The 25548-nt window shown below is 39.8% G+C and overlaps 1 protein-coding gene across 3 annotated transcripts in view; it reads right to left on the bottom strand.

The window, feature by feature from the left end:
* The window catches only part of grid2 (glutamate receptor, ionotropic, delta 2), a 560888-nt gene extending 536120 nt beyond the window's left edge, over window positions 1–24768 (bottom strand). For 2 of the 3 annotated variants that reach the window (XR_014923374.1, XM_085475651.1), the window contains exon 1: window positions 23677–24768. Coding sequence is in view for 2 of the 3 variants with exons in the window: in XM_085475651.1 (XP_085331777.1) it covers window positions 23677–23764 (88 nt within the window). In the remaining variant the exon portion in view is untranslated. The remainder of the gene's footprint in view (window positions 1–23676) is intronic. The other variant, XM_085475648.1, reaches the window with a different exon arrangement.
* Window positions 24769–25548: the final 780 nt, after the last annotated feature.

The following is a 25548-nucleotide window of genomic DNA, read 5'->3' as shown; positions in this document are numbered from 1 at the left end:
GTCCGGCCTCATGAAATTTCTGTCACTGGCAGTGTTATACTGCTTCTGGTTATGGTTACTGAACAGCTTTTAAGGGTACAATGTGTCATCCATTGAGTAACAGTTGTAACAGTCCATTTGAACTTAGAATTTTAGATAAATGCAATACATTTTAAATGGGATTTGGTGTTTTGTACACTCTAGTGGTTCTAGCGGCCATAAATTTAAAAATAAATCAAGCCCTCTATAAGAAGGGGGTAGATTCAGGCAGTGGCAGGAGAAAATATGCTAAGCTTCATTCAATAATTAATTTATTCATTCTTTCATATGTCTTGTGCTCAGTGGTCCATTTTGACGAAGGAGTGAAGCTGACTGAGAAACAGAAAGTCAAGTTGGTGTTCTTTGATGGACGAGTTGAGACAACTCAAATGCAAAGGTGCATTTTTGATTTTGGTCAGAGCCGATCTAATGCTTTGAGTTCCTCTGTACAAAATATTCTTTCAACAGGCCACTAGTATTCTTTGGACCATGAGCCCATGAGACAGATACACTTTTGTTACTTCAATATTTTTTTTTGCTTAATGCTTTAAAGCCTTCAACCAAACTCCTCCATTCACTTCAGGGTTTTGAGATATGATCAATAAATACACGAATGTGAGTACAGCACCAGGTTTTGAAATTCTCTCCTTCATGCTTTACCAGATAGTTCAGTCTGGTTAATCCTTCCCCTGGTTTTCTGCAAAGAAACTTTCTATCATCAAATTCATGTGATGTCTAAAAATCACTGTAAAGTGCTTTCTGATAGCAAAATTCTGAAAAAGCAACAGTATTTTTTTTTTATTTCTGCATTTTTTAAGTACGGTGGGTACGTTAGACAGAATATGTATCAAAGCTTCTGTTCTTCCACAACTCGTGGACCAGCATATACCTGCAAGTGCTCTTGTATATCTTTACATGCCGAAGAAGAAAGAAAACTTACTCATTACAAAGATAGTATGAGTCCTGTATGGCAGCTCTTGGCATTGTTATCCTGCAATACATGTTACGTGTTAGTTTGAGAGAGCTGGTATTGTAAAATAATATTAAAATCAGCAATGTTCTAAAATGTTACTAAAGCTACTGTAATGTTACTAATGATATACCGCTCAAAGTTACTAAGAACAAAACATTTTAAAATACCATGTCATGTATTTAAAATGACTTTCTGATTATTGAGCTTCTGTTTCAGTACGTGGGATAATCCCAGGGTATCAAACTGGGCATGAGTCATGTAATCTACTGGTACTGGTAGTCTGGATGTTATGGCATCGATAATGTGCCACTATACTTCTTCACTTAAGTCACAATTCACAAGTAGTAAACTGGATGATGGAGGAAGTTTTTTTGGGGTTGTTTTTTTTTTGCTGAATCAAATAGAGCTTTTGTGCCAAATAAATTCATAATTAATGCATTAAGCATTTAACCTCCAGTTCACACAGGTGACATTAGCAGATTGATGTACCTGAAAATCAGAACTTGCCCAAATGTAGGTTATTGCTAGATGTTTCCGACTCGCTAGTATGACAGCCTCGTTTCATGTCATAACCTTATGGCCGTGCTTACAGGTCACTATCGCTATCTGACAGGATGAAGAAAAGGAAAGAGATTGTTTTCCTTTCAGAAATGTCAAATCACCTTCTAAATGTAGTAGAAATCACACCTTTGAAGTTAAATTACTAACCCAACACTGACACAAAATCATCGAGGATTTCGACCTAAGGCAGTTGGCATGAACTCTCAACTGATGTGAGATAGTGGTGCTAAAAGAGCATGCACGCTACCATTCCTGTCTCACTCTGCCAAAGGCATTCCCCTCAGACTACAGTCACTATCCATTGCATAATAACCTAAAAAGCATGCACATAAACCAGAAGCATCCAACCACATGTCTTTAGGCCACAGCAAAAACACGCTGCTCCTCCCTGGAATAAAGTGCATACCATGTACTTATTTCGGCTAAAAGGCACTACATCTTCCTCATTCTCCACAACGGATGTACTGACTACTTGATTGTTGACTGAGTAAATCACCAACAGACCACAGGTATCTGCATCTGTAAATTAACAGCTTTCACAAAACTTTTTAAAAAATTTCCTGATTCGTTTTTTTCTCCATTATTCTAGGATTTTTGCCATCAAACACACAAAGAAACCTTACATACCAGCTGACTTCAGCTTGGTATTACATATAAACTACCCCTAAAGTCATTAAACCATTCATTTATATTAATAAAGCGCAGTAGAATGTATTGCATATTATGCATATTGCTCTCTAGCCATTAATTACATTTCTCTATTGTCTGATTTAAGATCAAGACCAGTGCAGAAAATAAAATCTGTGTTATAACCATATTTTACATCTAAAGGAACACACTTCCAAGTATCCAAGTAATTAGCAAAAACTGGAATGAAGGCGGTCAATACTAGTACTGACTGTTAATTATTGTCAAAAATAAAAAGTTTAAAATACATAGTGCGGCATCAGCAGCTCTCAGGCAGTTTGGAAGGAATGCAAATAAAAGTAAATCAAATAAACCTGTTATGGTAAGAAGAGCTTTTAAACATAATTTCAAATAAGCAGGCTACATAATTGGACACTGTTTAGAAACTTCCCACTGGAATGCATAATGTCAGCTCCCTTTCAACTCTTCATGTAATCTCTTACATCCCCTGTTTAATGTTACATTTCAGCAGCGCTGTCATTTTTCCACTTGAAGAATTAAGACGCATTACACATTACACTCTTTTCATTACACTCTTTTCCCCAAGCGTACTGCGTATATTCACAGACATAGTCTCCATAAGTACAAGCTGGCACACAAACACGCTGCATACCATGGCATTTTTACAATATGGCAATATGCCAACACGTTCAAGCATACTGTACAGCATGTCGTGCACTGAGATGATCCTTATAGCGCTCACTCACACATACAATATGAGAGAATGCACACAGGCCTGATTTGGCTTGACTGCACAGTAATGCACTGGGGTTAGATGGTTGTCCAGTGTGCATAACCCTCGGCAACTACATGGAGATGAAAAAATAAGACTGTCTGTTCTCATATTCCACTGGGCTGCTGAGCTGCACAGCTAGACAGGACAGCAGGAGATAGGAGTGGAGTGTCTGTGTCTGTATGTGCACATTATCAGCTGACTGCCTAGGTTTACCACTTGCAGCGTGTACTGTAAATCTGATATGTGTATTTATTGATACAGAGACACACTGATAAAGAAATCACATTATTTAACCGAGCTGGGATTTGTTTAATCATATTTTTTTAAATGCATTCATAATAAAATTGTGAGCTGAAAATTATATTTCCTCTAACGCTGACTTTCTCCTGCCAGTACTGGAGGGTTTAACATTTCCAAAATACCATAATAAGTCTTGTTGTACTGCATCACTCTCTGTTGATGTAAAATCTAGAAATTTGTTGACATGACATACTAATCCAACTAAAGCCTTGTCACATGCATGCACACAGATAAACAAAAAACAAATGAAATACATGCTACACAAAAACCTCTGTGTCATCAATAAACTGTGAACATCCACAAAGAGTGAGACGAGGAATATCTAAGCACTAACTTTTGCTGTCTAAAGTTAATTCCACTTTAATTCTGAATATTGACTTTAAACTCTTGTCTTTGTAGCCTTGTTACATACTAATCCACTCTTGCGCTCCCCCTCACCACTAAACCTTTCCTGAATTACAGCCCATTGTCCTACTGTGCATGTCCGGTTCTAAGCTCATTGAACTCTGTTAAATTTGAGTGTACGTAAGCCAGATTCTCCATGTATGTGTGAGAGCATGCACTATAGTTTTCAAAATAATACCAGAAAATTTGGAAATGGAGCACAAATCTGATTGACCTTTCCCCACAAGCTTTTCTATGCATACACATATAAAAAGTAAAATAAATAAATAAAAGGACGCCCACTCGTATTTTCTCCTGTACACAGAGGTCACCGGAAATCAGTGGAATTAATAGGACCAAAAACAACAATATCCTGACGATTAGAGCCGGGACCTTCAGACTAAAGAGGATTTTCAGCTTAACTTTTTAAGATTTAGCTACAAGACTTATGCTCAGGACCACAGTGTAATTGAATAAGACATTTGCATAAGGATTACCAGGACCCAGTTCTAATTCTTTTTATTTAATACCGCAAAGAGATATTTTCAGTCAAGTGAATAATGGCTGTAAATAACAAAGGTAAAGCAATAATGTATCCTCTGACATCACAGTGTGTGTAAAAGGGTCAAGAAATTAAGCAAAATAAAGACATTCAAATTCTACTCATCCAAACATGGAGTTACAGTATGAATTGAATTACAGTGTGTTAAATGCAACAAAACTCGTGGTGCATGAAGCTTAAATGTTCTTGACTGAAGTTCACTGCTTTCCCTGAAGCAATAAACACTTAAACAAGATTATTCTTCACACACAATTTATAAATTCCCATTTTGTTGAGACTATCCTAACAAGGACGAGCCAGAGGAGGGTCGAGACATTACAAAAAATACAAGTAATGCAAATTAGTGCAACGGCAGTAGTTGAATATAGATTTGAGTAAATAAAAATGCACATAAACCTGACCTATACTGTGTTAAATCAAAAAGAAAAGTGTAGTTATCATTCAACTAACTGAAGTAATAAATAATGCAACAGTTATAAAGAGTGCTTCAAAAGAGGACTTCTCTATTCCATAACCATTAAGAACTTCTTTGTTTGTAGACACCATCCTCCCTGCATCTGGATGCTACATTAAACAGAGAGTCTGAGTCAAGCTGCAGAATGGTACCCTGGTGACAAAGATAAAGGGACTGATCAGATCGCATAAACATTTGAGCTGAAAGACGTGCACACTCCGCTGTAAGACAGAGCGAGGGAACAAATCTTCTCATAATTCACCCACAGAGCTTTGTCAGCTAACATTAGCAGGCTCGGTGTGAACTGAGATGAAACTCAAGAAATTTATCTTATTTAATGCAGCCAGGCGTCGTTAACATGTTTTTGATGATGAAGATTAATGGCAATGTTCTTAAAGCACTCAAAGAACATATATCTTGCAAATACAACCCAGATGGCTAAACTATTTCTCTGCAACTGAAGTTGCAGTCAAGTGGATGCTCCCTCCTAGGAACACTCCAGGCAAAAATGTAAAGAGGAGCAAAATTCAAGCCTGTTTTTACTAGTTTCTATATTTAACCCGTGTATTTACTGAGAAACCACGCTCACAAAAATACATGTTGCAGTGAAGTATCTGTATCTCCAAAAGTTAGAGTGCTTTCCCTAAAAAAGTTGCGCTGAGATTTACAGCACTGTACAAAAGTCTTGAGTCAGTCCTCATTTCTTTATATTTTGCAATGTGAAAAGTGAAAATTGCGCAGCGATTTATTGAAACCATCAATACAAATACAGCATACAAGGCAAAAACAGAGTTTGTAGGATTCTAATTCAATGTTTGGTATGACCTCCTTTATTATTCAACACATCCCGAACTCTCTGTTGCAAGCTTTCTTCTTACTTCTTGAGTTTTGGGGAATAGTTTTCCAGGATTCTTAGAAGACATTCAATGCTCTTCTTTGAATGTTGCCTGACACTGTTTCAGTACTATTGATGTCCGGGCTTGGGGACAAGGCTGGACTGGGACAAAAAATCGGCCCGGGCATTTTGACTAGAGACCGGCCCACCAGGATAAATGTGACGTCATTCAGGGGTAAAACCGCAAAGGATTCTGGGAACTTGTGGCAAGCAGTAGTAGCGCACGCAGGCTTTCAATTGAACTCAGTTACACAGCGATAAAAAGAAACCCAAAAAATGGCAAGAAGCTCTTGTATTATTAACTGCAATAGCCGGTCGCATGACAGCCACGGGAAGCCGACGGGTAAAGAGATCGTTTTTTTTTTTTTTTTATCGGATTATGTCGTTGAAGAGAAATTTTTTAAGCCATGTTTCCGAAGTAAGAGCCGACGGATGGTCTGGATATACCAAATATAACGTCTCAGAACACTGCAGCTCACATGTTAGTCTGCTCCAAGCATTCCCACAAAGGTCAGAGTTTTGTAGTAGTTAATGCGTCATTTTTCTTAACATAATTGGTGATATAGGTTACAAGCAAGTCTGGCGCTGAACAGAAATTGTCGCGCTATGCTCCTTTATTTATTGTGTTTATTGTGCATAAATAGTGAATTGTCCTGACACAATATTGCGTTTCGCTTCTGTTATTATGGTACATTGACAAAAACACATACTTTTATTCACAGGATAAAACAGTTGTTTTGTATCACTAATTGCCCAGTGCGATTACAGCATACAATATTATTGTCACTGCTACATTTCTGTAACGCTACCAGAAATTATTTCCACTACTAATTAATTACCGTTGAGCTCAAAGGTTATATTAATAAACGGTTAACGAATGTGTATCTATGACGACGATTTGTGAGACTGGTAAACTTACCTTTGTTCGTACGATGGTCTTTACTTTCTACACGGTGCATTTTAAGGTCCTGCACCCATCCGGCGGTAAACTGTACCTGGGCTTGTTGCAGTGACCTGAAGTTACTAAACTTCACGAGTGTATGCACTCACTCCAAGAACCGTATAATTATAAATCTGAGCATGGTGAAAGTTGGGCAGCACGCTGACGTCTTTTGTCCACTCATAAGGGTCTAACCCTTTCACTCCTTTGATTTTTTTTCCTCGTATCTTTTCTTTGTCTTTTCGTCGAGTCTGTCTTTGTACGGACCGGCATTGTTCTCCTTTTGTTTTGTACATTCCTTTTTTGTGCGGCAAAGAAAAACAAGAAGGCATTGGAACCGGAGAATGAACGTTTTGCGGTGCTGCAAATGCTTGCATTTGATGCGGTACTTGGATTGTTTTGCCACGAGTTCCCGGCATGCAATGCGCGAAAGTCACGTGATTGCTAAACAAGGGGGAGGGTGCATCCGGCCTCCTCGGCTGTAATTGGTCCAGCCCAGAGTCGATCATGACCAATTGGCCAATCCAACACCTTTCATTATATATACCTTTCCTAAAGAAAAAAAAATCCATCGGCCCATAAAAACAAAAAATCGCCAGCGGCCCACCGGGCAAATGCCCGGTACGCCCGATGGCCAGTCCAGCTATGCTTGGGGAGATCAATTGATGGCTCTATGATTTTACTGCATTGACAGTGTGTATTGGATCATTGTCATGATGAAGTAGATCCCAACCAGATGGTAACCAGATAATATTCCATGGTGGAGCCAAATCTACCGATACATTTCTGTGTTCATAACTCCATTAATTTGAAAATGATTTCCAACACCATTGGTTGAAATGCAGCCTCAAACCTCAGCCTCAAAGAGCCTCCACCCTGCTTTACAAATGTTAGTAGAAGACACTGACTGCTGCACTTCTCTCCTGACCTCTTCCGTACAAACTGATGACAATCTCAGCCAGAAATCTGACATTTGGATTCATCACTCCATAAGACCTGCTGCCACCTGTTTTCAGTCCAGGTCTTGTTAAATTTGACATACTTCAGTCTGTTCTCCCTGTTTCCCTTCCTTAAGAATGGCTTTTTGACAGCCACCCTTCCACTGAGACCATTTATGATGAGTCATCACTGAACAGTAGATGGATCAGCTGAAGGACCAGATGCATCTCTCAGGTCCTGTGTCAGGTTTTGTTGGCGTTTTCCCATTTCTTAAAGACATGACTTAAGAAATTGTATATGTTTCTGTGGCATGCCATTTCTTCTCTTTTCTTCCACTTGTCTAGATTCCACAAATTTTTTTAAGGACACATTGTTCACTATGCTCAGATATGTCAAGTTTATCTAACAGCCTTTCGGGATTGTACCTGTTACACCGTGTTATCTTTGTCTTTTTTCACAGGTTCCGCTAAAGAAGTGGCAACAAATTATACAATTGCAACAGGCTGCAGAAACACAGCCTGTCTCTTTAGTAACAAACGGCCTAAAGAAACAATTTATAATTGATTGTTTGCCAAGTTTTCTGTCATAGATAGACACAACACTTGTTCATCCGTTGAGTTTTTTATGCTTTTTTTATGCTTCATAGCTCCGTGTTAAGTGGCTTAACAAACAAACAAAAAAGACATTGTTCTGAAAAATTTGAAATGCAAGGACTGGGTGAATAACCAGCCAATGCCCAATTAAATTTTGGAAAGACCTTCAGAAAAATGCTATTTTTCAAGACCACTTTTAAAAAATGACGAGAACGTCTGGTTTACTGGGAAAAGAAATACAAAAAGAAATGAGAGATGACTCAAAACTTTAGCAAAATGCTGTAATAACATTTTTAACATTACTCAGTATTTCTTTTCCAATGCAATGCTACAAAAGTTACTACAGTGCAGTGAATTATTAAGCTCAATTATCAGTCAAAGGGTTTTTAGCAAGGGTGGGTAAGTCCAGGCCTCGGGGGTCGGTGTCCTGCAGGTTTTAGATCTCACCCTGGGGCAGCACACCTGAATCAAATGACTACTTCATTACCAGGACTCTGGAGAACTTCAAGACATGTTGAGGAGGTAATTTAGACATTTAAATCAGCTGTGTTGCATCAAGGACACATCTAAAACCTGCAGGACACCGGCCCTTGAGGCCTGGAGTTCAACATCTGTGGTTTAAGGGTTAAAATATCAGTATGAAATGTTCAAAATGTATATAAATATAGAAAAAAGCTGTAGATGTCATCTAAGTACCAAAAATACTGTCTTATTATACACTACATGGACAAAAGTACTGGGCTATCTATACACGTTGCACCTACTGGAGCTCCTCGGCCACAGAAACTCATGCCGTGAAGCACCTGGGGCAGAGTTTTTGTGTTCATGTTAATACCAGAGGAGGTTTGGAACTCCACAGTTATTAAGCACTGGTGATCTCGCTCTGTAACATTACATTGTCTTTGCCTTCATGGCACTTAAACTTTGTACCACTTACACCTAATTGTGGAGTATCTAGAGGGGAAGAAATCAACATTAAATTCCTAAAGTGACTTGTTGTTATGGTTGCGTCCTTATGCAGTACCACACAAAAGTTCGGTGAGCTCTTCTGAACAATCCAATCTTTCATGAATATTTGTTAAAGCACAGCTAAGTGATTGAGTTTACACAACTGTGGCAATGTGACTGAAAACATCCGAAACACCTTTTTTTTAATTTTCAGATGGTATTGATGGTAGCATCACTTTTACATCTGTATTGAACATTGTTGTTGAAACTATGAAAAATCCTATCTGAGAAACGCCAGTAATATGCATTCCTCAAGCTGGTAGCAAGGAGAATACACTTTAGATATACATCACATAAAGAAGGCACTAAAAGAATATAGGCTTAATGAAAAGGACACAGAAATGTGAGTTTTTCCTTTGGTAGTGGTTAAAACAGATGGTTAAAGAACATAAAGTAAAGGAAATGCAAGAGAGAGAGGCGCAAAGGATAGAGAGCAAGACAAAGGAGCAGGAGAAAAGCAAGTCAAAAGCATAGAGGGTGAGAAAAAGAGAGCCCAAAGGGTTCTCTGCAGCCAGACGGGTTCTAATGATGCCGTCTCAATAACAGATTCACTGTGCACGAAGTAGTGGTTGTGCTTGAGTGTACAATGAAGTAAGACATTTCTTTTAGTAGTTTTTTTTATCTGGACATAGCTTCTTTTTTTAATACCGGAACACAAAGAACAGTGTCATATAAATAAACATATAAAAATTGTAGAAATCCTTTAAAAATAAATCATTTGCGCCAAAGCAGCTTTAATTTATTTTTCAACACTTCAGCTCTTTAAAATCACATACACTGGGCTCTGGAGTGAACAATTCTTCTAGTCTGAAGAATGTCAGCAATAGAAATAGAAACTATAGTAATGATTTAAACCTTAAGCAAGCAGTGTAGAATGTTATTTTCTTAGGTTCAAAGATCCTTACACATATAAAAGCAAAACATTTCCCAGGAGCTACCTGCACTACCTAATATTCCACCACTTTAATCTGGATGCTGCTACTTTTACAGTGGCTGCATAATCAGCACAAAAAAACAAACAAAACGCAACAACAATCAATATGCTTGCTTCCTCGCTAGAAGTCCCTGTGGCATTCATTACTGTAAATAAGAATGAAGTTTACTTGACTTGCTTAAGGATACAAATTTGTAAACCATTATGAGGCTGTGACTTATGCCACATTGGGGCATCCAAGAGACAAGCATGTGTTGATTTAATAAGAGATACAAGAGCTATATGTTTATATACTATAATGGAATATGTATTTAAAATTAGCTGTAGATTACATTTCTGAGACACGCCACGCATAATAAGAAGAAACAGTGGGAGCTGCATTAATGCAGTTAGATCAGCGCCACATTCTCATCACGTAGTGCTGTTTGAATGACCAACACAGCTGTTACTGTCTGTCTAGCATATTTATTATTACCTTATGTTGTTTGCACTCCATGGAGCGTCTGCATAAATCATTTCACAGGACAGCTTTTCAGCCTCCGGATCTGTGTTAATGCAAAGTATGTGCTGATCTCCATAGATGCACATAGTTTGACTGTAAACATTTAAAATATATATATAAAATCAAGAATTCTGCACCTCTGTGTAGGAATTTGACCTCTGTGTTTAACCCAACTGGGAGCTATGAACACACGGTAGAAGACATAAGCAAATGCACCCACTAGCAGTTAAAACAGGAGCCAGGGCACCAGGCAGCCAGAGGCAGCCCTTCAGAAATAACTGGGGGAGGGGTTTTTCTGTGCATTGCAGCACTTAGGGTAGAGGCAGGGGGCGCTACTCCAACAATGAAGAGTCCACATGTGGCTTTGTTGAATCTGATATGAGGTACAACACCTTAACAGCACAAATGGAGCATGTTTAGGAAACTTTATCCTATAAAGAGCTCAGCTCAGATTTACGATGTTAAATCACAACTTACTGTCTACCACAGTAAGTTGTGGCATATGAAAAGCAATGATGGCCTTACCCATATGGAAAAGATATATATAAATCTTATAAAGTTTGTATCTGGCTTGTGTGAAACTTGTATGAAAAGCATACAAGAGTGAAAACAGATATAAGATCCCTTGAAAAATTATATAAATGAAACTTGTATGTTTTGGATACTTTACTAAAACAATATATGAAAGTAATGAGAAAGTGGCCACCTTCATGAGTAAATCATATAAGCCTTATATGATTCACTATATGAAGTAGGCCACATCTTATGCAAGCGTTTTATAAGTTTTTACTATTTCTTTTCCATATGGGTAAGAACAAAAGTCGTAAATTCCTCCATGACTGCAAGAAGATGAAATAATTTACCAAACATAACAAACTGTGTGCAAATATCTGCTCTCGCTGTTGTCTCCCTTTGAATTTGTGGGAATTTCTTTTTCAGAGCATTAAGGAACACTATAGTGAACGCTACAATCCAGATAGGCACACGCAGGCAGCGTTGTGACGTGTTGCCAAGTGTGTCAGACAAACAAACACAGTGATTAGCAAAGTGTCTAACACCTCTCAGTTCCAATGTCTATTTCTGTAATCGCTGACAGCATTTTAAGCACTAAGGGGGAGACAGGGAGGGAGAGGGGAGAACAACGGAGGGAGGTAAAATGGGGAAAGAGGAGAGGAGCCGTATATATATATATATATATATATATATGTATATATATATGTATATATATATGTATATATATGTGTATATATATATATGTATGTGTATATATATATATGTATGTGTATGTGTATATATGTATATGTATATATATATATATATATATATATATATATATACATATATACATATACATATATACACATACATATATATATATACACATATATATATATACACATATATGTATATATATATGTATATATATATATGTGTATATATATATATGTATGTGTATGTGTATATATGTATATGTATATGTATATATATATATATATATATATATATATATATATATATATATATATATATATATATATATATATATATATATGTATACATATATATATATTAGGGGTGCAACGATATTCGTATCGATATTGAACCGTTCGATACAGTGCTTTGGGTTCGGTACGCATGTGTATCGAACAATACAACATTTGTAATTTATTTTATCAATTTTCCTTCTGACGATGCTGTCTGTGTTGAGCGCTCAGTGAATCTGCGTTCGACTACTCCGCCTAGGCTGCACTGTCCAGCGCAGATCCACTGAGCGCTCAACACAGACAGCATCGTCAGAAGGAAGAGCGCAGGGCACCTCCCCCACCCTCATTCAGATCTGGCGTTTGGAATTATTTTGGTTTTCATGTGACGTATGACCCTGAAGGTAAGCGAGTCATGGACTAAAGTAAAACAGTATGTTGGATGTGCCATGCAATGCTCAATTACATTGGTGTGAACTAGTGTGTTAGCGCAGTTAGCTCGTTAACGTGTTGGCCGTCTAGCCCCATGCACGGAGCGATCGGCGGTAGCTCGTTAACGGAGAATTGCCGTGTTGTGGCGTTAAGGTCATTTCAACGAGATTAACCTGAAAGCACTAGTGGGAACACAACGAATATGACTGCACATTTACGCCGACATCATCCTAGTGCAAAGACAAGTGGAAGCAGACAAAAAAAAGCAAGCATGCTACTAACTTTAGCAGAGTCATTTAGACAGCTGTTAGCACATGATTCTCCTTATGCTGCTGAGAATATAGCCCAGAAGAAGCGGATAGTATAGCTTTTATTTTGGAAAGAGCCATTTCTCTGTAATAAACTCTCTTTTCCAAAGATGAGTGATTCCTCAATCAGATACAGGGCTTGCAATATCGCTAGCCCGACGTCCCGGAGCTAGCGATTTTTTCAGTCGGGCTACCAAAATCTATCTCTTCCCTGCCCATCGGGCTATTGTAGGAAAAATATATGTCAATGCTTTTGCATTCTTTCAGAAATGTAGCTGGGTAATTATGTCATTGGCATCGGTGAGCCACTGTCAATATGTGACATATTGAAGTCGCGTTTGAATTTGCGCTTGTTTTTTTGCTTTCACTTTGCAATCCTGCGAACTGTGTATAGAGAGCGACAGCACTGATCTGTGAGTGATGATAATTTGTGCACCAATTCCTCTGACATCGTCTTATTAATCGTTAGCTTACTATGCAAACATGACAAGTGAAATCTCCCGCAGCAAGCTTAAGCATGTGAGAGGTTGATCGCGCAGAGAATCGCTGAGCTTATGTGAGTGCGTGTGTAAAAGCAGCAGTATATATATTTTAGTTCTGCTGAGCCAAATAAGACAGGTCAGGGTGAATAAGTGACGGCCAAAGAAAAGCTTACCACAAAACGGAGAAGTTATGACAAATCAGACTATAAGGCAAAAAGAAAGTGCAGCTTTATGGTTTCATGGACAAAAGAATTTCTGTGGCTGCGATATGATGAGCTAAATAACCAGGGCTCCACATAAGTGGTCCGCAGGTGCGCATTCGCTGTCAAAATAAAAAACACGCACAAGGGTTAGGGTTAAATTTAAAAACTGTACTTTTGAGTTAAAATATATATTTATAATTTTAATAAATGACAAATTAAAAATGCATGAACATTTTTTTGTATCGAAAAAATATCGAACCGTGACACCAAAGTATCGAACCGAACCGAACCGTGAATTTTGTGTATCGTTGCACCCCTAATATATATGTGTATATATATATATATATATATATATATATATATATATATATATACAGCACAGGTACAGATATGAAATATTATATCACAGAGAATATGACTCCAGACAAAGACTGAGGTGGGAGCAGAGGCCAAGTCAGGGGTGAAGTCTCACTGTGTTATTCACTGAGAAACAGAAATGAGTCCAACAGTAATACAAGTTTTTCTTCCTCCGCTATCAGGTAAAAGCTACTACTGCTTATGTACTGTTTTCATTTTGTGAGCATCTGAGTGTGTGTGCTGATGTGCGTCTGTGTGTTTGATGTTGCACAGGTCACACGTTAAGTATTGTGTTTGCATTTCTGCAAAGCAGTCCAAAGAACAGCTAAAAAAAGGATTCTTAAATATTCTTTTGAGCTCTCAAAGTAAATCAATAAATCTGAAAAGGGCCGCGCCGACAGGATCGTGTAATAAATATTTTTTTCCTCCTCAACGTGGAAATTAACTACTTCTCACCGAAAATAAGAAAAGGATCATTGTGAGAGAGTTGTGAAAATTACCAGTAAAAGTGTGAAACTGAAAGTAAGCAGAAAGCACACTACAAGTCATGCATGTGATCAGATTTGTGCAGCTCTAGTACAATAGAGTTCGTGACCGATCATCTCCATGCGTCACTGTTCAGTGAATCATTCACAAATGCATGAAGCAAAGACAGAGCATAAAGGGACGATGCAGGCAATGCTCTTTGGATTTCAAAGTGTTATAAATGTAACTGTCAAGATTTTTTGCGGGGGTATTTTCCCTCGCCAATTTGTCCTTCTTCGCATGCGTATACTGGGCCACATGTGTTAGTGTATCTGCGTGTGTGCACAATGCAGAACAAACTTCCAAATGTCATGTTTACTTTGTCTTTAGATTGCCACTCCATAATTTGATGTGGAGGAAATATTTTTGAAAAAAGAAACTAATAATGTTGGCACTCACACAGACACGCTTGCACAAAGATGCGTGAACAAACACCCATGCTGAATATGTGGCCAAACACACAGATTGTGGCCAGGACGTGTGCTTACAAATGACCACTATTACTTGCATGCAAGCTCAGACAATATGCACACCGACTAATGCGTGCTCGCATGCTCACACACAAGTGTGCCTGAGACACTCACACAAATGTTGTACACATGCAAAAACATATTTTCTGCACATTCAGGGAACCTTGTACCCCTGTGAGACACAGTGCAGATAACTGGAAGACTAAAACAGCATTTGTGTCAGCAGAGACGGTGAACAAGACCGTGAAAAACCACGAAAAAGAGAGAGGAAGGAAGGAGAGGGCAGCTGTAAATATTCACACAGCTACAAGGACGTAAGAGGAACAAAAGGGATGAATAACACGCAAGGACACCCACATATAGTATATATGTCATATAGTACATGCAACAGAAATGTGCAACTGCACACTCACAAACACACACACATAAAGCTGACAGTCCCACTAGTATTTATTATAATAAGGTTTCCCATACACTCTACAAACACTTTATTACGGACACCTTGTTGGTACAGGGTTGGACCCTTGTACTATATATAGGTCCTGGAATCATCCCTCAGATTGTGATGCTATCGTATCTTATTGATACGATAGCATCCCACAGCTGCTGCAGCTTTGTCTCCTCCACACCCATGATGTGAATCTCCCCTTCTTCCACTTCCCAAAGGTGCCCTATTTGATTGAGATCTAATGACTGTGATGGCCATTTGAGTACAGTGAACTCATTGCTATTTTCAAGAAAGCAGATGATTTGAGCTTTATGACATGGTGAGTTAACCTGTTGGAAGCAGTCATCAGAAGATGGGTACACTGTAATCATAAAGGTATGGACATGGTCAGGAACAATACAGGTGTAGGAGATGGTGTTTAAATGATGCTGAATTGGTGTTGTGAGGTCCAGTATCCCCAGTGGGGTGACTGTAGTTCAGGCGGTAAAGCAGGTCATCTGGAGCAGGATGGTTGGTGGTTCGATCCAAGGATTTAGATGATCCAAGTATCCTTAGGAAAGATACTGAACCCCAAGTTGCTCTCTAATGCATTCATCACAATACCAGTGTGTGTGAATGTTAGATAGAAAGCACTTATGTGTGGACAAAAAGTGCTCATATTAATGGGTGTGAATGAATGAATGTGGTATAAACCGCTTTGAATGCTCAAGTAGTAAAGCACTATATAAAAACCACTCCATTTACCAATATCGCCTACACCATTACACTACCAGCAGCCTGAACCATTGATGCAAGGCAGGATGAATCCATGCTTTCATGTTGTTTACATCAAATTCTGGCTCTACCATATGAATGTTGCAGCAGAAATGAAGACTCATTAGACCAGACAAAGTTTTTCCATTCTTCTGTTGTCTAATTTTGGTGAGCCTGTGTGAAATGTAGCCTCAGTTAACTGTTCTTAGGTGTACTGTTGCTGTAGTCCATCTGCTTCAAGGTGTCTAGCATGGAAAAATTGGTTTCCATCTGAATGGAAAACATGGCTTCCATTCAGAAGTGTTCTTCTACATAACTTGGTTGTAACGAGTGGTTATTTGATTTACTGTTGCTCTCATCAGCTACAAGCAGTATGGCTACTCTATTCTGACCTGACATCAACAAGGTATTTTCATCCAGAGAACTGCTGCTCACTGGATTTTTTTCTGTTTTTTATAAACCTTATAGATGCTTCTGCAGAAAAATCTCAGTAGGTCAGAAGTTTGTGGAATACTGAGACCAACCAGCCTGCAAGGCACCAACAACCATGCCAAGTTCAACATCATTTAAATTAGCTTTCATTCTCATTCTGATGTTCAGTTTGAAATACAGGAATACATCTTAACCATGTCTACAAGCCTAAATGCACTGGGTTTCTGTGATGTGGTTGGCTGATTACATATTCGCTTTAAGGAATAGTTATTCAGTTATTTCTACCATGTGAGTAACTTCTAGTCACTGCACAGTCTCTAAAATCAGCTAGCTTCTGAAAATATTTCATTGAGAACACAATATTAAGAGCACAGAGCCACAAAGGCACGCCTTTACATTTTTTATATTTTTTGTGTGGATTCTTCATGCATTCTGTGCTGCCAGAAGTGGTTTAAATCAATCTACGCAAAAAGCAAGCTGACACTTGCAACAAAAGTTTTTGTCCTCAGATGACATTAAGCGTGTGCCAACTGCATAAACGCACAATACAATCATCCGGGAACAAGGGCCTGTGTTGTACTAGTCCTTCCCAACCCATCTGGTCCATTCTACCTGTATTCTGACTGATACAGTGAGATGAAGCACCTTCAGCAGGGCAGGCCAGTCTACCCTCGCCTGCATCTGCAGTCAACCTCAGACAAGCAATCATACTTCTTCTCACAGTTACCTGTCACTTCATCTCAACTTCAGAAACACACACACACATTCTCAATTTCTCTCTCTGCCTGGTTAAGGGTTCTGCCTCAGTGACCAGGTACAGACGTCAGAGCAGCTGCCACTGTCTGTCTCTTTCCTTTACAAGAAGATACATAACAGTCCCAAATACCACACCGCAAACATACAGAAACCAGACAAACAATTTGAACCTCAGTGAATCATATTCACATACAAAACAAAAAGGAGAAAAAACCCCCACTATTGTTCATGCACTAAGAAATATGAGGCGCTAAATCTTTCAAGTCAAAGATAGCACAGACCAGCACATCTGTCAACACTCAGACATAAAACTCAAAAGAGATGAAGTGTTTAACACACGCTGCCAAGCGCCCACCCTGCTGAATTGGTGCATACATTCAGATTTAAATATATGTGTGCACACACAAACAGAAAAGGACAGTTTCAAAAAGGAAGCGGTGTTGACAGCTGTGAAACTTGGAGACAAAACCAGACAAGAACAGCCATTCACACAAACTGAGATGTTTAGAAATCCTTCTCCAAGGAAAAGACCGGAATAGCACCAAAGTGAAAGGAAAAACCAGGACATGCCACCCCAATTTCTAAACCCTGTAAATAATGGAAACCTCTCATTTGGTCTTTCAACTCGTCCCATCCAAATGACAGAAATTCTTCTCTTTCTCAACAGTATGAAAGGACTGAGCCCCCCGTGTTCAAGCGTTGCAAAGATCCAATAATCTCGAAGTCAATTCTCTCACTCGTCACTTTATAACCTTTTTTTCTGCTTGCCTGCTTTATCTTTACCAAGTCTGTGATAACTGACTGAAACAGGGTTGTTTTTTTAACAAATTAATGCTCTATGTTTCTGGATATTTGTCTGTATTAAATAACATGAGAAGCTACCATGATGTGTAAGATGTAAGAATGCAACTATGTTAAATACGAATCCCAGGAGCCATTCACCAATATAGGACGTGAATCTGTATCATTTAGTACATGGTAGTGGGTAGTCAAAGAACCCATGCTAAGCTACAGTACAGAACAACTAAGCCGTGTCAAATGAATCTCAGTGGACCTAAAATATCTGTGGTCACAGTCTTTGGCCCAGTTTTAGCAACACATGGGCTGGTTGTCAGCAGCACATTAGAAGCTAAGATCCTTACCCATAAACCAGCGCCATCAGGGAAGTGTGTGATCGACATCAGTGAGTCAGCCTGGGATCACAGAAGGTACAGACGCAGCCTCCGAAGCAGAGCTGTTCCAAGTTCCTCGGTACGACTCTAACAACCTCACTGCCAAGCATGTCGAAAAACAGTGCAAAAAATTGTTTTACATGGCATTCCTGCTGGCAGCTACGAGGAACCTCAGCAGTGTTGCCCTCATGAAAATGGTTTCTGTTTCAAAATTTCTACTATACAAATATTTCACTTTTTGCAAAAAAATAATTTGAAACCAAAAAGACATCAAATACTTAATAAAACAAAAGCAACTTTTGGCTGCTCCCTTATTCAGAAGGGGACGCCACAGTGGGTAGCTCCACATATTTGACTTGGCAGATTTTTATGCCAGATGCCTTTTCTGACATAACATCTATGTGATTTGTGTCTCCGTCCAGGATTGAATTGAGGATCTTTTGCTCACTAGGCAAATGTAAGCAACTACACTATCACTAAAAATGATAATAATATAATATTACGGGCAGGGATAGCTCAGTAGGTAAAGTGGTCGCCCCATGATTGGAAGGTCGGCGGTTCGAATCCACTTAACGGCTACCCTGAGGTACCCCTGAGCAAGGTACCGTCCCTACACACTGCTCCCCGGGCGCCTGCTTAGTGGGCTGCCCACTGCTTCACTGAGTGAATGGGTCAAATGCAGAGAAAAACAAGTAATTTCCCCATGGGGATCAATAAAGTATCCATTATTATTATTATATACTATAATAACAACCTGTAGCCTCAGACTAAGTGAAAAACATAAACAGCACTGAAAGTGCTATGAATGGTGATCGTGCTGAGAGACAGAGAAAGGTAACTGTGCAAGACATCGCTTGAACCGGGATGAACCAGGCTCACAGACAAGGGAAAGAAGCCAGCATCTTTGACTCGTCTCTAATGCTTGATGTACCAGTGGATGCACTCTGACACACTGCGTGGCTAAAATTCAGTGACACCACAGTGAGGACTTAATTTGGCTGAATAAATCACCAAAGAATACAAATGTGCTTCTCTGGTAAAGGTCACGAGGTTGAAGTGTTTGCATGTTTGCTTACATAGCCGGAATACAATGATAACACTGAGAACTGTCAGCTATTTACTGAAGTTTTAGATAAATGCTGTGGGTTGACCTTTCAGTATTCAGCACTGGAAATACATGATTTTAATTAAGCACCACAGATAAATGAACTGGGAAGGTTCAGAGTTTTTTAAAGACTCCAGTGGCATCAAAATATATATATACATATATATTATACATATATACCAGACCGGTCTCTCTCATTCCCTAACACACACATGAAGAACCAATATGAACTGCCATCATAAAGCAAAGAGACATTGCCATGCAGAACACGATGCAGTGAGGGCCAAGAGGCAAGCGGACTGCCCCCCCCTTTCCCTCTGCATGCTGATCATTAGAGAGACAAAATGGGAGAGAGACAGAGTGAAAAAAAGAGAGACTGGCAAAGCAGTAGTGCCAGCTCCCCTTGCAGCTCAATCACATTTAATGCCTGGATAGAGCAAGATGAAAACATCTGCCGGTCACTCCTGCAAATATCACCCAAATAACGGCAAGTCAGTTACAGACCAACAGGTTCTCAGATTAGACAGCTGAATGGTATGTGATGGTGATATAAAGTCTCCCTTTGTTGGTGCTTTTTTACTCTCTGTCTTCCTCTTTTTCTCTATTTGATATGCATCTCCCCTTGCATGTCTAGTTTTCCACCTCTTCCCCTCATTCCATCTTCAACAGCAACAAAGAGATTAAAGAGGGATTACTTCTGACATGTCAACGTGATGCACCCGGTGGGCATACTACTTTTTTATTTTTCATGTTGACCTAAGTCAATAAGATACACACACACACACACGCACACACACAAACACACACACGTGGACTGACACAAGCCGAGATAGAGCGACGGCGAGAGAAAGTATCTCCACTATTGGCCTCTACTTAAAATAGTACCACCTTCTGTGAGTTACAGATCAAATCACAATGCACCTTGTGTCTTCTAATTCCATACCCTTGCTTATGTACCGTTTCCAAGATCTGCTGTAAAAGTGAGGATGAGGATGGATATTTTAGAGAAAAGAAAACTATGAGCGAGAGAGGAAGAGTATCATTTTGTGTTTCTAACTTTTAGCTGTGATTGAAAGTACTAGTATCTTGTAGGGAAATAAATAAATAAACTAAGTGGACAGGAGATTGAGCAAGAAATCACACTGCCCAGCTAACCATCTGCACTGAACCTTCTTCCATAAACGCATACATAGATAAGCTTGTACCCAACTGAAATAACAGCCCATAACAGACTGCACAGTTCTGCTAATTTCAAAGCATTTCTTGCCCAGGTTTCCACTGTATTGTAGATTTAACATACTAAAAGCTGGAGTTATTCCCCTAACTTTGTTCCCTGCTGTGCAAAAGTTGCTGTGCAAAAGTTGTAAGCAACTGTGAAAAAATGCTGTAAACAAAGAACGCTTTGAGAAATATAAATGATTGTTTATTGGTCCCAAATGTATTCTGCAATGACAATGACCCCAGACATACAGCCAAAGTCATTAAGAGCTATCTTCAGCGTAAAGAAGGACAAGAAGTACTGGTAGTGATGGTATGGCCCCCACAGAGCCCTGATCTCAACATCATCAAGTGTGTCTGGGATTACATGAAAAGACAGAAGGATGTGAGGAAGCATACAGCCTCAGAAGACTTGTGGTTATTTCCCCAAGATACTAGGAACAACCTACCCGCCGGGTTTCTTCAAAAAACTATGTGCAAGTGTACCTAGAAGAAATGATGCTGTTTTGAAGTCAAAGGGTGGTCACACCAAATATTGATTTGATTTAGATTTTTCTTTTGTTCATTCGCTGCATTTTGTTGATTGATGAAAATAAATGATTAACACATCCATTTTTGAAAGCATTCTTTGTTTACACCATCTTATACAAACATATATCTATATATATATATATATATATATATATATATATATATATATATATATATATATATATATATATATATATATATATATATATATATATATCTATCTATCTATCTATCTATCTATATATATATATATATATATATATATATATATATATATATATATATATATATATATATATATAGAGAGAGAGAGAGAGAGAGAGAGAGAGAGAGAGAGAGATAGAGATATAGATATAGATATATATATAGATATATATATGTCGAAATTCCCAGTCGGGGGCCGGTCTATCTACATCTATTTATCTGTTTAGTTTACAGTTTGGATTTGTTGAATTTTTGCAGTTTTGCAGAAACTTCATCTGCAAAAAATGCAGATTTTAACAACTAACCAAATCCCATTCTCAGAAAGATTTAAAGGGTAATACGTAAGCAAATGACTGGGTTTCGCATGCCAGTTGTAAAACACTGGGTTTAAAAATGATTGGCTAGAGTTTATTCCAAGAAGACAATGAAAATTTGACACCATGTCTGAAATATATGAAGAACAGAGAACAGCAGGTTCTTGCCAGCTACAGTTCCAGTGGCTGACAAGTGTAGTTACCCAAATTTGATCTGTCTTGTTTATGGTGAGCCTGAAAATGTCTCTGATTTAAGCACGTTGCTAGCACTCTTATCTGAAGAAACTTACAGTCAGCAAGCAGGTAAAAATTTGAACTCTTGCTGTGAGACACTTGCAGAACATGAACCTGCTGCTGTGATCAAACCATCACTCATGGGGATGAGCTGCCTAACCGCTGCCACCTGCACAGGGCAGGAACCACAGCACACAACCCCAACTAAGCTTCTGTGCACTTTACTGACTTTACAGCACTCAAATTTATGTAAAACTAAATTTAAATCAGAAACAAAAGGGAGGTTTTTGATCTACTGAGCAAACTATACTCAGTATTGGCAGGTTCCATTCTCTGCAAATTACTAGAATATGCATTTGCTGTCGACAAGACAAATCCCATTCGTTTTGCCATACTGCTGTTGTAGTTCTAATGTGGAGCATCTGCTTGGTCCATGGCCCAGAAAGGACCTCGAACTCAACCAGTGATTTTGGAAACTGCACTCAGTTAGCCACAAACCTGGCCTGGGATCAGCGCTGTAAATCACTAGGGTTTAAATGGATCAGGGTCTTCCCTCCTTGGCAGCATAATACTGTGAGATAGATGGTTTTAAGTGTGTGTGTGTGTGTGTGTGTGTGTGTGTGTGTGTGTGTGTGTGTGTGTGTGTGTGTGTGTGTGTGTGTGTGTGTGTGTGTGTGTCAATGAATCTGGATGTGATCTTGACCATGCACTTCGAGTTAAATAAAAAGTGGACAGATGCTTATCTTTTTGCATGTGTATGCTCTCTCTCGCTCTGGTCTATCGCATTTTCGAGGCCACCGAGTTGTGCATCGAATATGTGTGCCCACCACCACCTCGCGTCCTCATCTCATCCTGCAAGGCACGCTCTCCACTGTCAACTCTCCCCCTCCCTCTCTCGCTCTCTCTCTCTTTCTCTCCCCCTCCCACTCTCTCCCCAACCTATAGGAGCCGGAGGTGCTGCTACATCGACTCAAAGTGTATGCTCCTTGATTTGGAAATCACTCTCAACGCAACAGTGCCATGCTACACGGGTGGTGGTGGAGGGCAGAAAAGACATAAGGGCAGACAAAACCTTTTCTTTTCCTCTTGACACTGCAGTAGCTCGCGAAAGAAAGGTGACAGTGCCCCGTGCTCCAGGAAAATCTATAAGTGGAAAATTTCCTACCAGCCAGGATAATCTCTCTGACACGCAGGGCAACATCACGCCATCCAAAACCACCTGTTTTCCGCGCACGCTGTGCTCAAAGCAAGACAAACGCTGCACTCTAAGGGTAGACTCTTTTCTGAAAATTGTCCGCCTTTAATGTATGTGTTAATATATGCCCCAACTATATATATATATATATATATATATATATATATATATATATATATATAACAAACCCACTATGGGTAGACTAAACAGAAAATGGGTTTATAAATGCAACTGATTTTCAGTAATGCCCTCAGCACTAACGCAAACTTCATTTGTATGACGCATAGCATATCTCCAGGTCATCATTTTAGCTGTGGAACAAAAGGCTAAAATTCACAAATATTCGCACTGAAATCCATTTGAAATATATTGTCTACATCCTGAATGCACTGAGTTCATTAACAAAGAACTCCACTTTATGCCACAGTGCGCCAAAGATATCGCCAGCGACGCTGTGATTTAAGAAGCACCGCGCATAGCAAGGCTGAAACATCCCGTCTGTTTCCTGAGAGACTCACAGAGAGTCTCGTTCTGGCTGCGATTTAGAGGAGGAAAAGCGCAGTAACTTACCGATGTGAATGATTGAATCCGAGAGTGTCGACTTCCACTCCTGGCTCCAAAAAACGGCAACGAGCAACACAGCCGATATAACTTTCATTATGTCCAGAAATATTTTCCCCCAGAAACCGAGAAAAACTACAGCTCTCTGCGCGAGAGCAAACTGAGTTAAAATCCCGAAAACAGAAGCTTCCTTTTTTTAGTCCATCTGTAAGGTGGTGAAGGAAATTCCCGGTGATCTCTGTCTTTATGTGTTCTCTTGAGAGTGTAATGCTTGCCTGTAGATGAAAAGAGGAAGAGATTCCTGGGTAGTCATAGACTGGTGCCCTGTTGAAATTCCTCCCAACATTAAATCATGTTCTGGACGAGTAGAGACGTTGAGCCGTGGAGAAAACAAACCGCATCCAAACGCCGACGCGTTAAAACGAGCTGACGGGCTGGAGGTTGTGGCAGCTCATTTAAAGGAATAAATCTGTAATCATTTGATAACGTGAGAGGAAACCTTGTTATCTTGAAAAGCAGGTTCTGTTATAATGACTCGAGATCCCCAGCCTCTCAGACCTGGCGACGCAGTTTCCCCCTGCACCAATCACCAAACCACCACCAGCAGCAGCAGCAGCCTCAACGGAGCAAGCCAACGGCCAAAACTTCCATTTATCCCAAAGGCTGTCTTTTTATTGTTCCTTCACCTAGCCACCGTTTAACCACCACAACAGGCAGAGCACCTTGACAAAACCCAGCAGCGACTTTTGACAGTCAATACAAGAAATGATGAAAAGCCTTGTCACATGGCATTAACACGGAGAGGTACCATATTCCGGAATTATCTGTAGCTTCCTGAAGAGATGAGAGAAAGAGGAGGGGGCTCTAACACGTATAGTATAGAGAGCTCCAAAAGCCACTATTATTTTCTTCGCCAGGAGGGGGGAAACGTAGGCTGGGCTACCAGGAGAAAAATTAACCGAGGGTGCGCGCAGCGACACTCCCGCGGTCCGCACTCCGTATGCGGGTGTTAGCGTCGGCCCCAGCAGCACGCGCGGTGGCTGGTAAAGAGGAGGTATGCTGCGTCCGTGAGGGGTGGGGGGGAAGAGAGAGGGGTGGGGTTGGAGTGAAGAGAGAGAGTGAGAGAGAGAGAAAGAAAGAGAGGAGGAGACCCAGGAGAGAGATAAAGAGAAAGAAGCGGCAGCAACTGTGAGCAGCAGCAGTTGCCAGCCGGGGCGCGCATCTACTGTCTGGAATTACCTTGGTGAAAGACAGATGAAATGTGAATATCAGGGAGGGCGGGGGATGCAGAGGGGAGTCTAACGAAGAGACAGACAGATGAGGAGAGGGGTAATCTGCTTTGCCACGGGCACTTCACTCAGCCGTTGATAGCTAACCCCCTTGTACAACAGGAGGTGGTGATGGGGATGCCAGTTTCTGTGCTGTATGAGGTTATCCGTCTCATCAACTGGACACTTTTTACATAAAAAACATTTCCATTAACTTTACCCTGCTGTGATGTTTTGTTTTAACGCGAGCCTGTCTTTTTTTCTGATCAGTTCACTCAGTCACACCGCATCCTTGGAGTTGTCTTTCATACATTTCTATGTCCGAACTGGTTTCATTTCTCTCTGTGTCTTGTAGTTAGCTTAGTTTCCCCACAGTTATTCCCACCACGATTTACTACTCTCTACTCTGTCCTCCTCTGTCGCCCTTCCCTGCCTCCCTGGAAAGATGAAGTCCCCTGTGTTGCTCTTAATCTGCCCCAGACCGTGGATTAGAGATTATAAAGCCTGGGAGCCACAGGCTACTACTGGACTGACTATTTTATACGCATTCAAGGAATGAGGGATTAAACTGACAACAAAACTAAGACTGTCAAAGTTGCTCTCTCATGTCCTT

This window comes from Copadichromis virginalis, linkage group LG12 (assembly GCF_057382275.1).
Source record: "Copadichromis virginalis isolate Kocher_CV1m ecotype Utaka linkage group LG12, C_Virginalis_male_GT1.1, whole genome shotgun sequence".
Taxonomy (NCBI): Eukaryota; Metazoa; Chordata; class Actinopteri; order Cichliformes; family Cichlidae; genus Copadichromis; species Copadichromis virginalis.
This window is presented reverse-complemented; position numbering and strand designations above follow the sequence as displayed.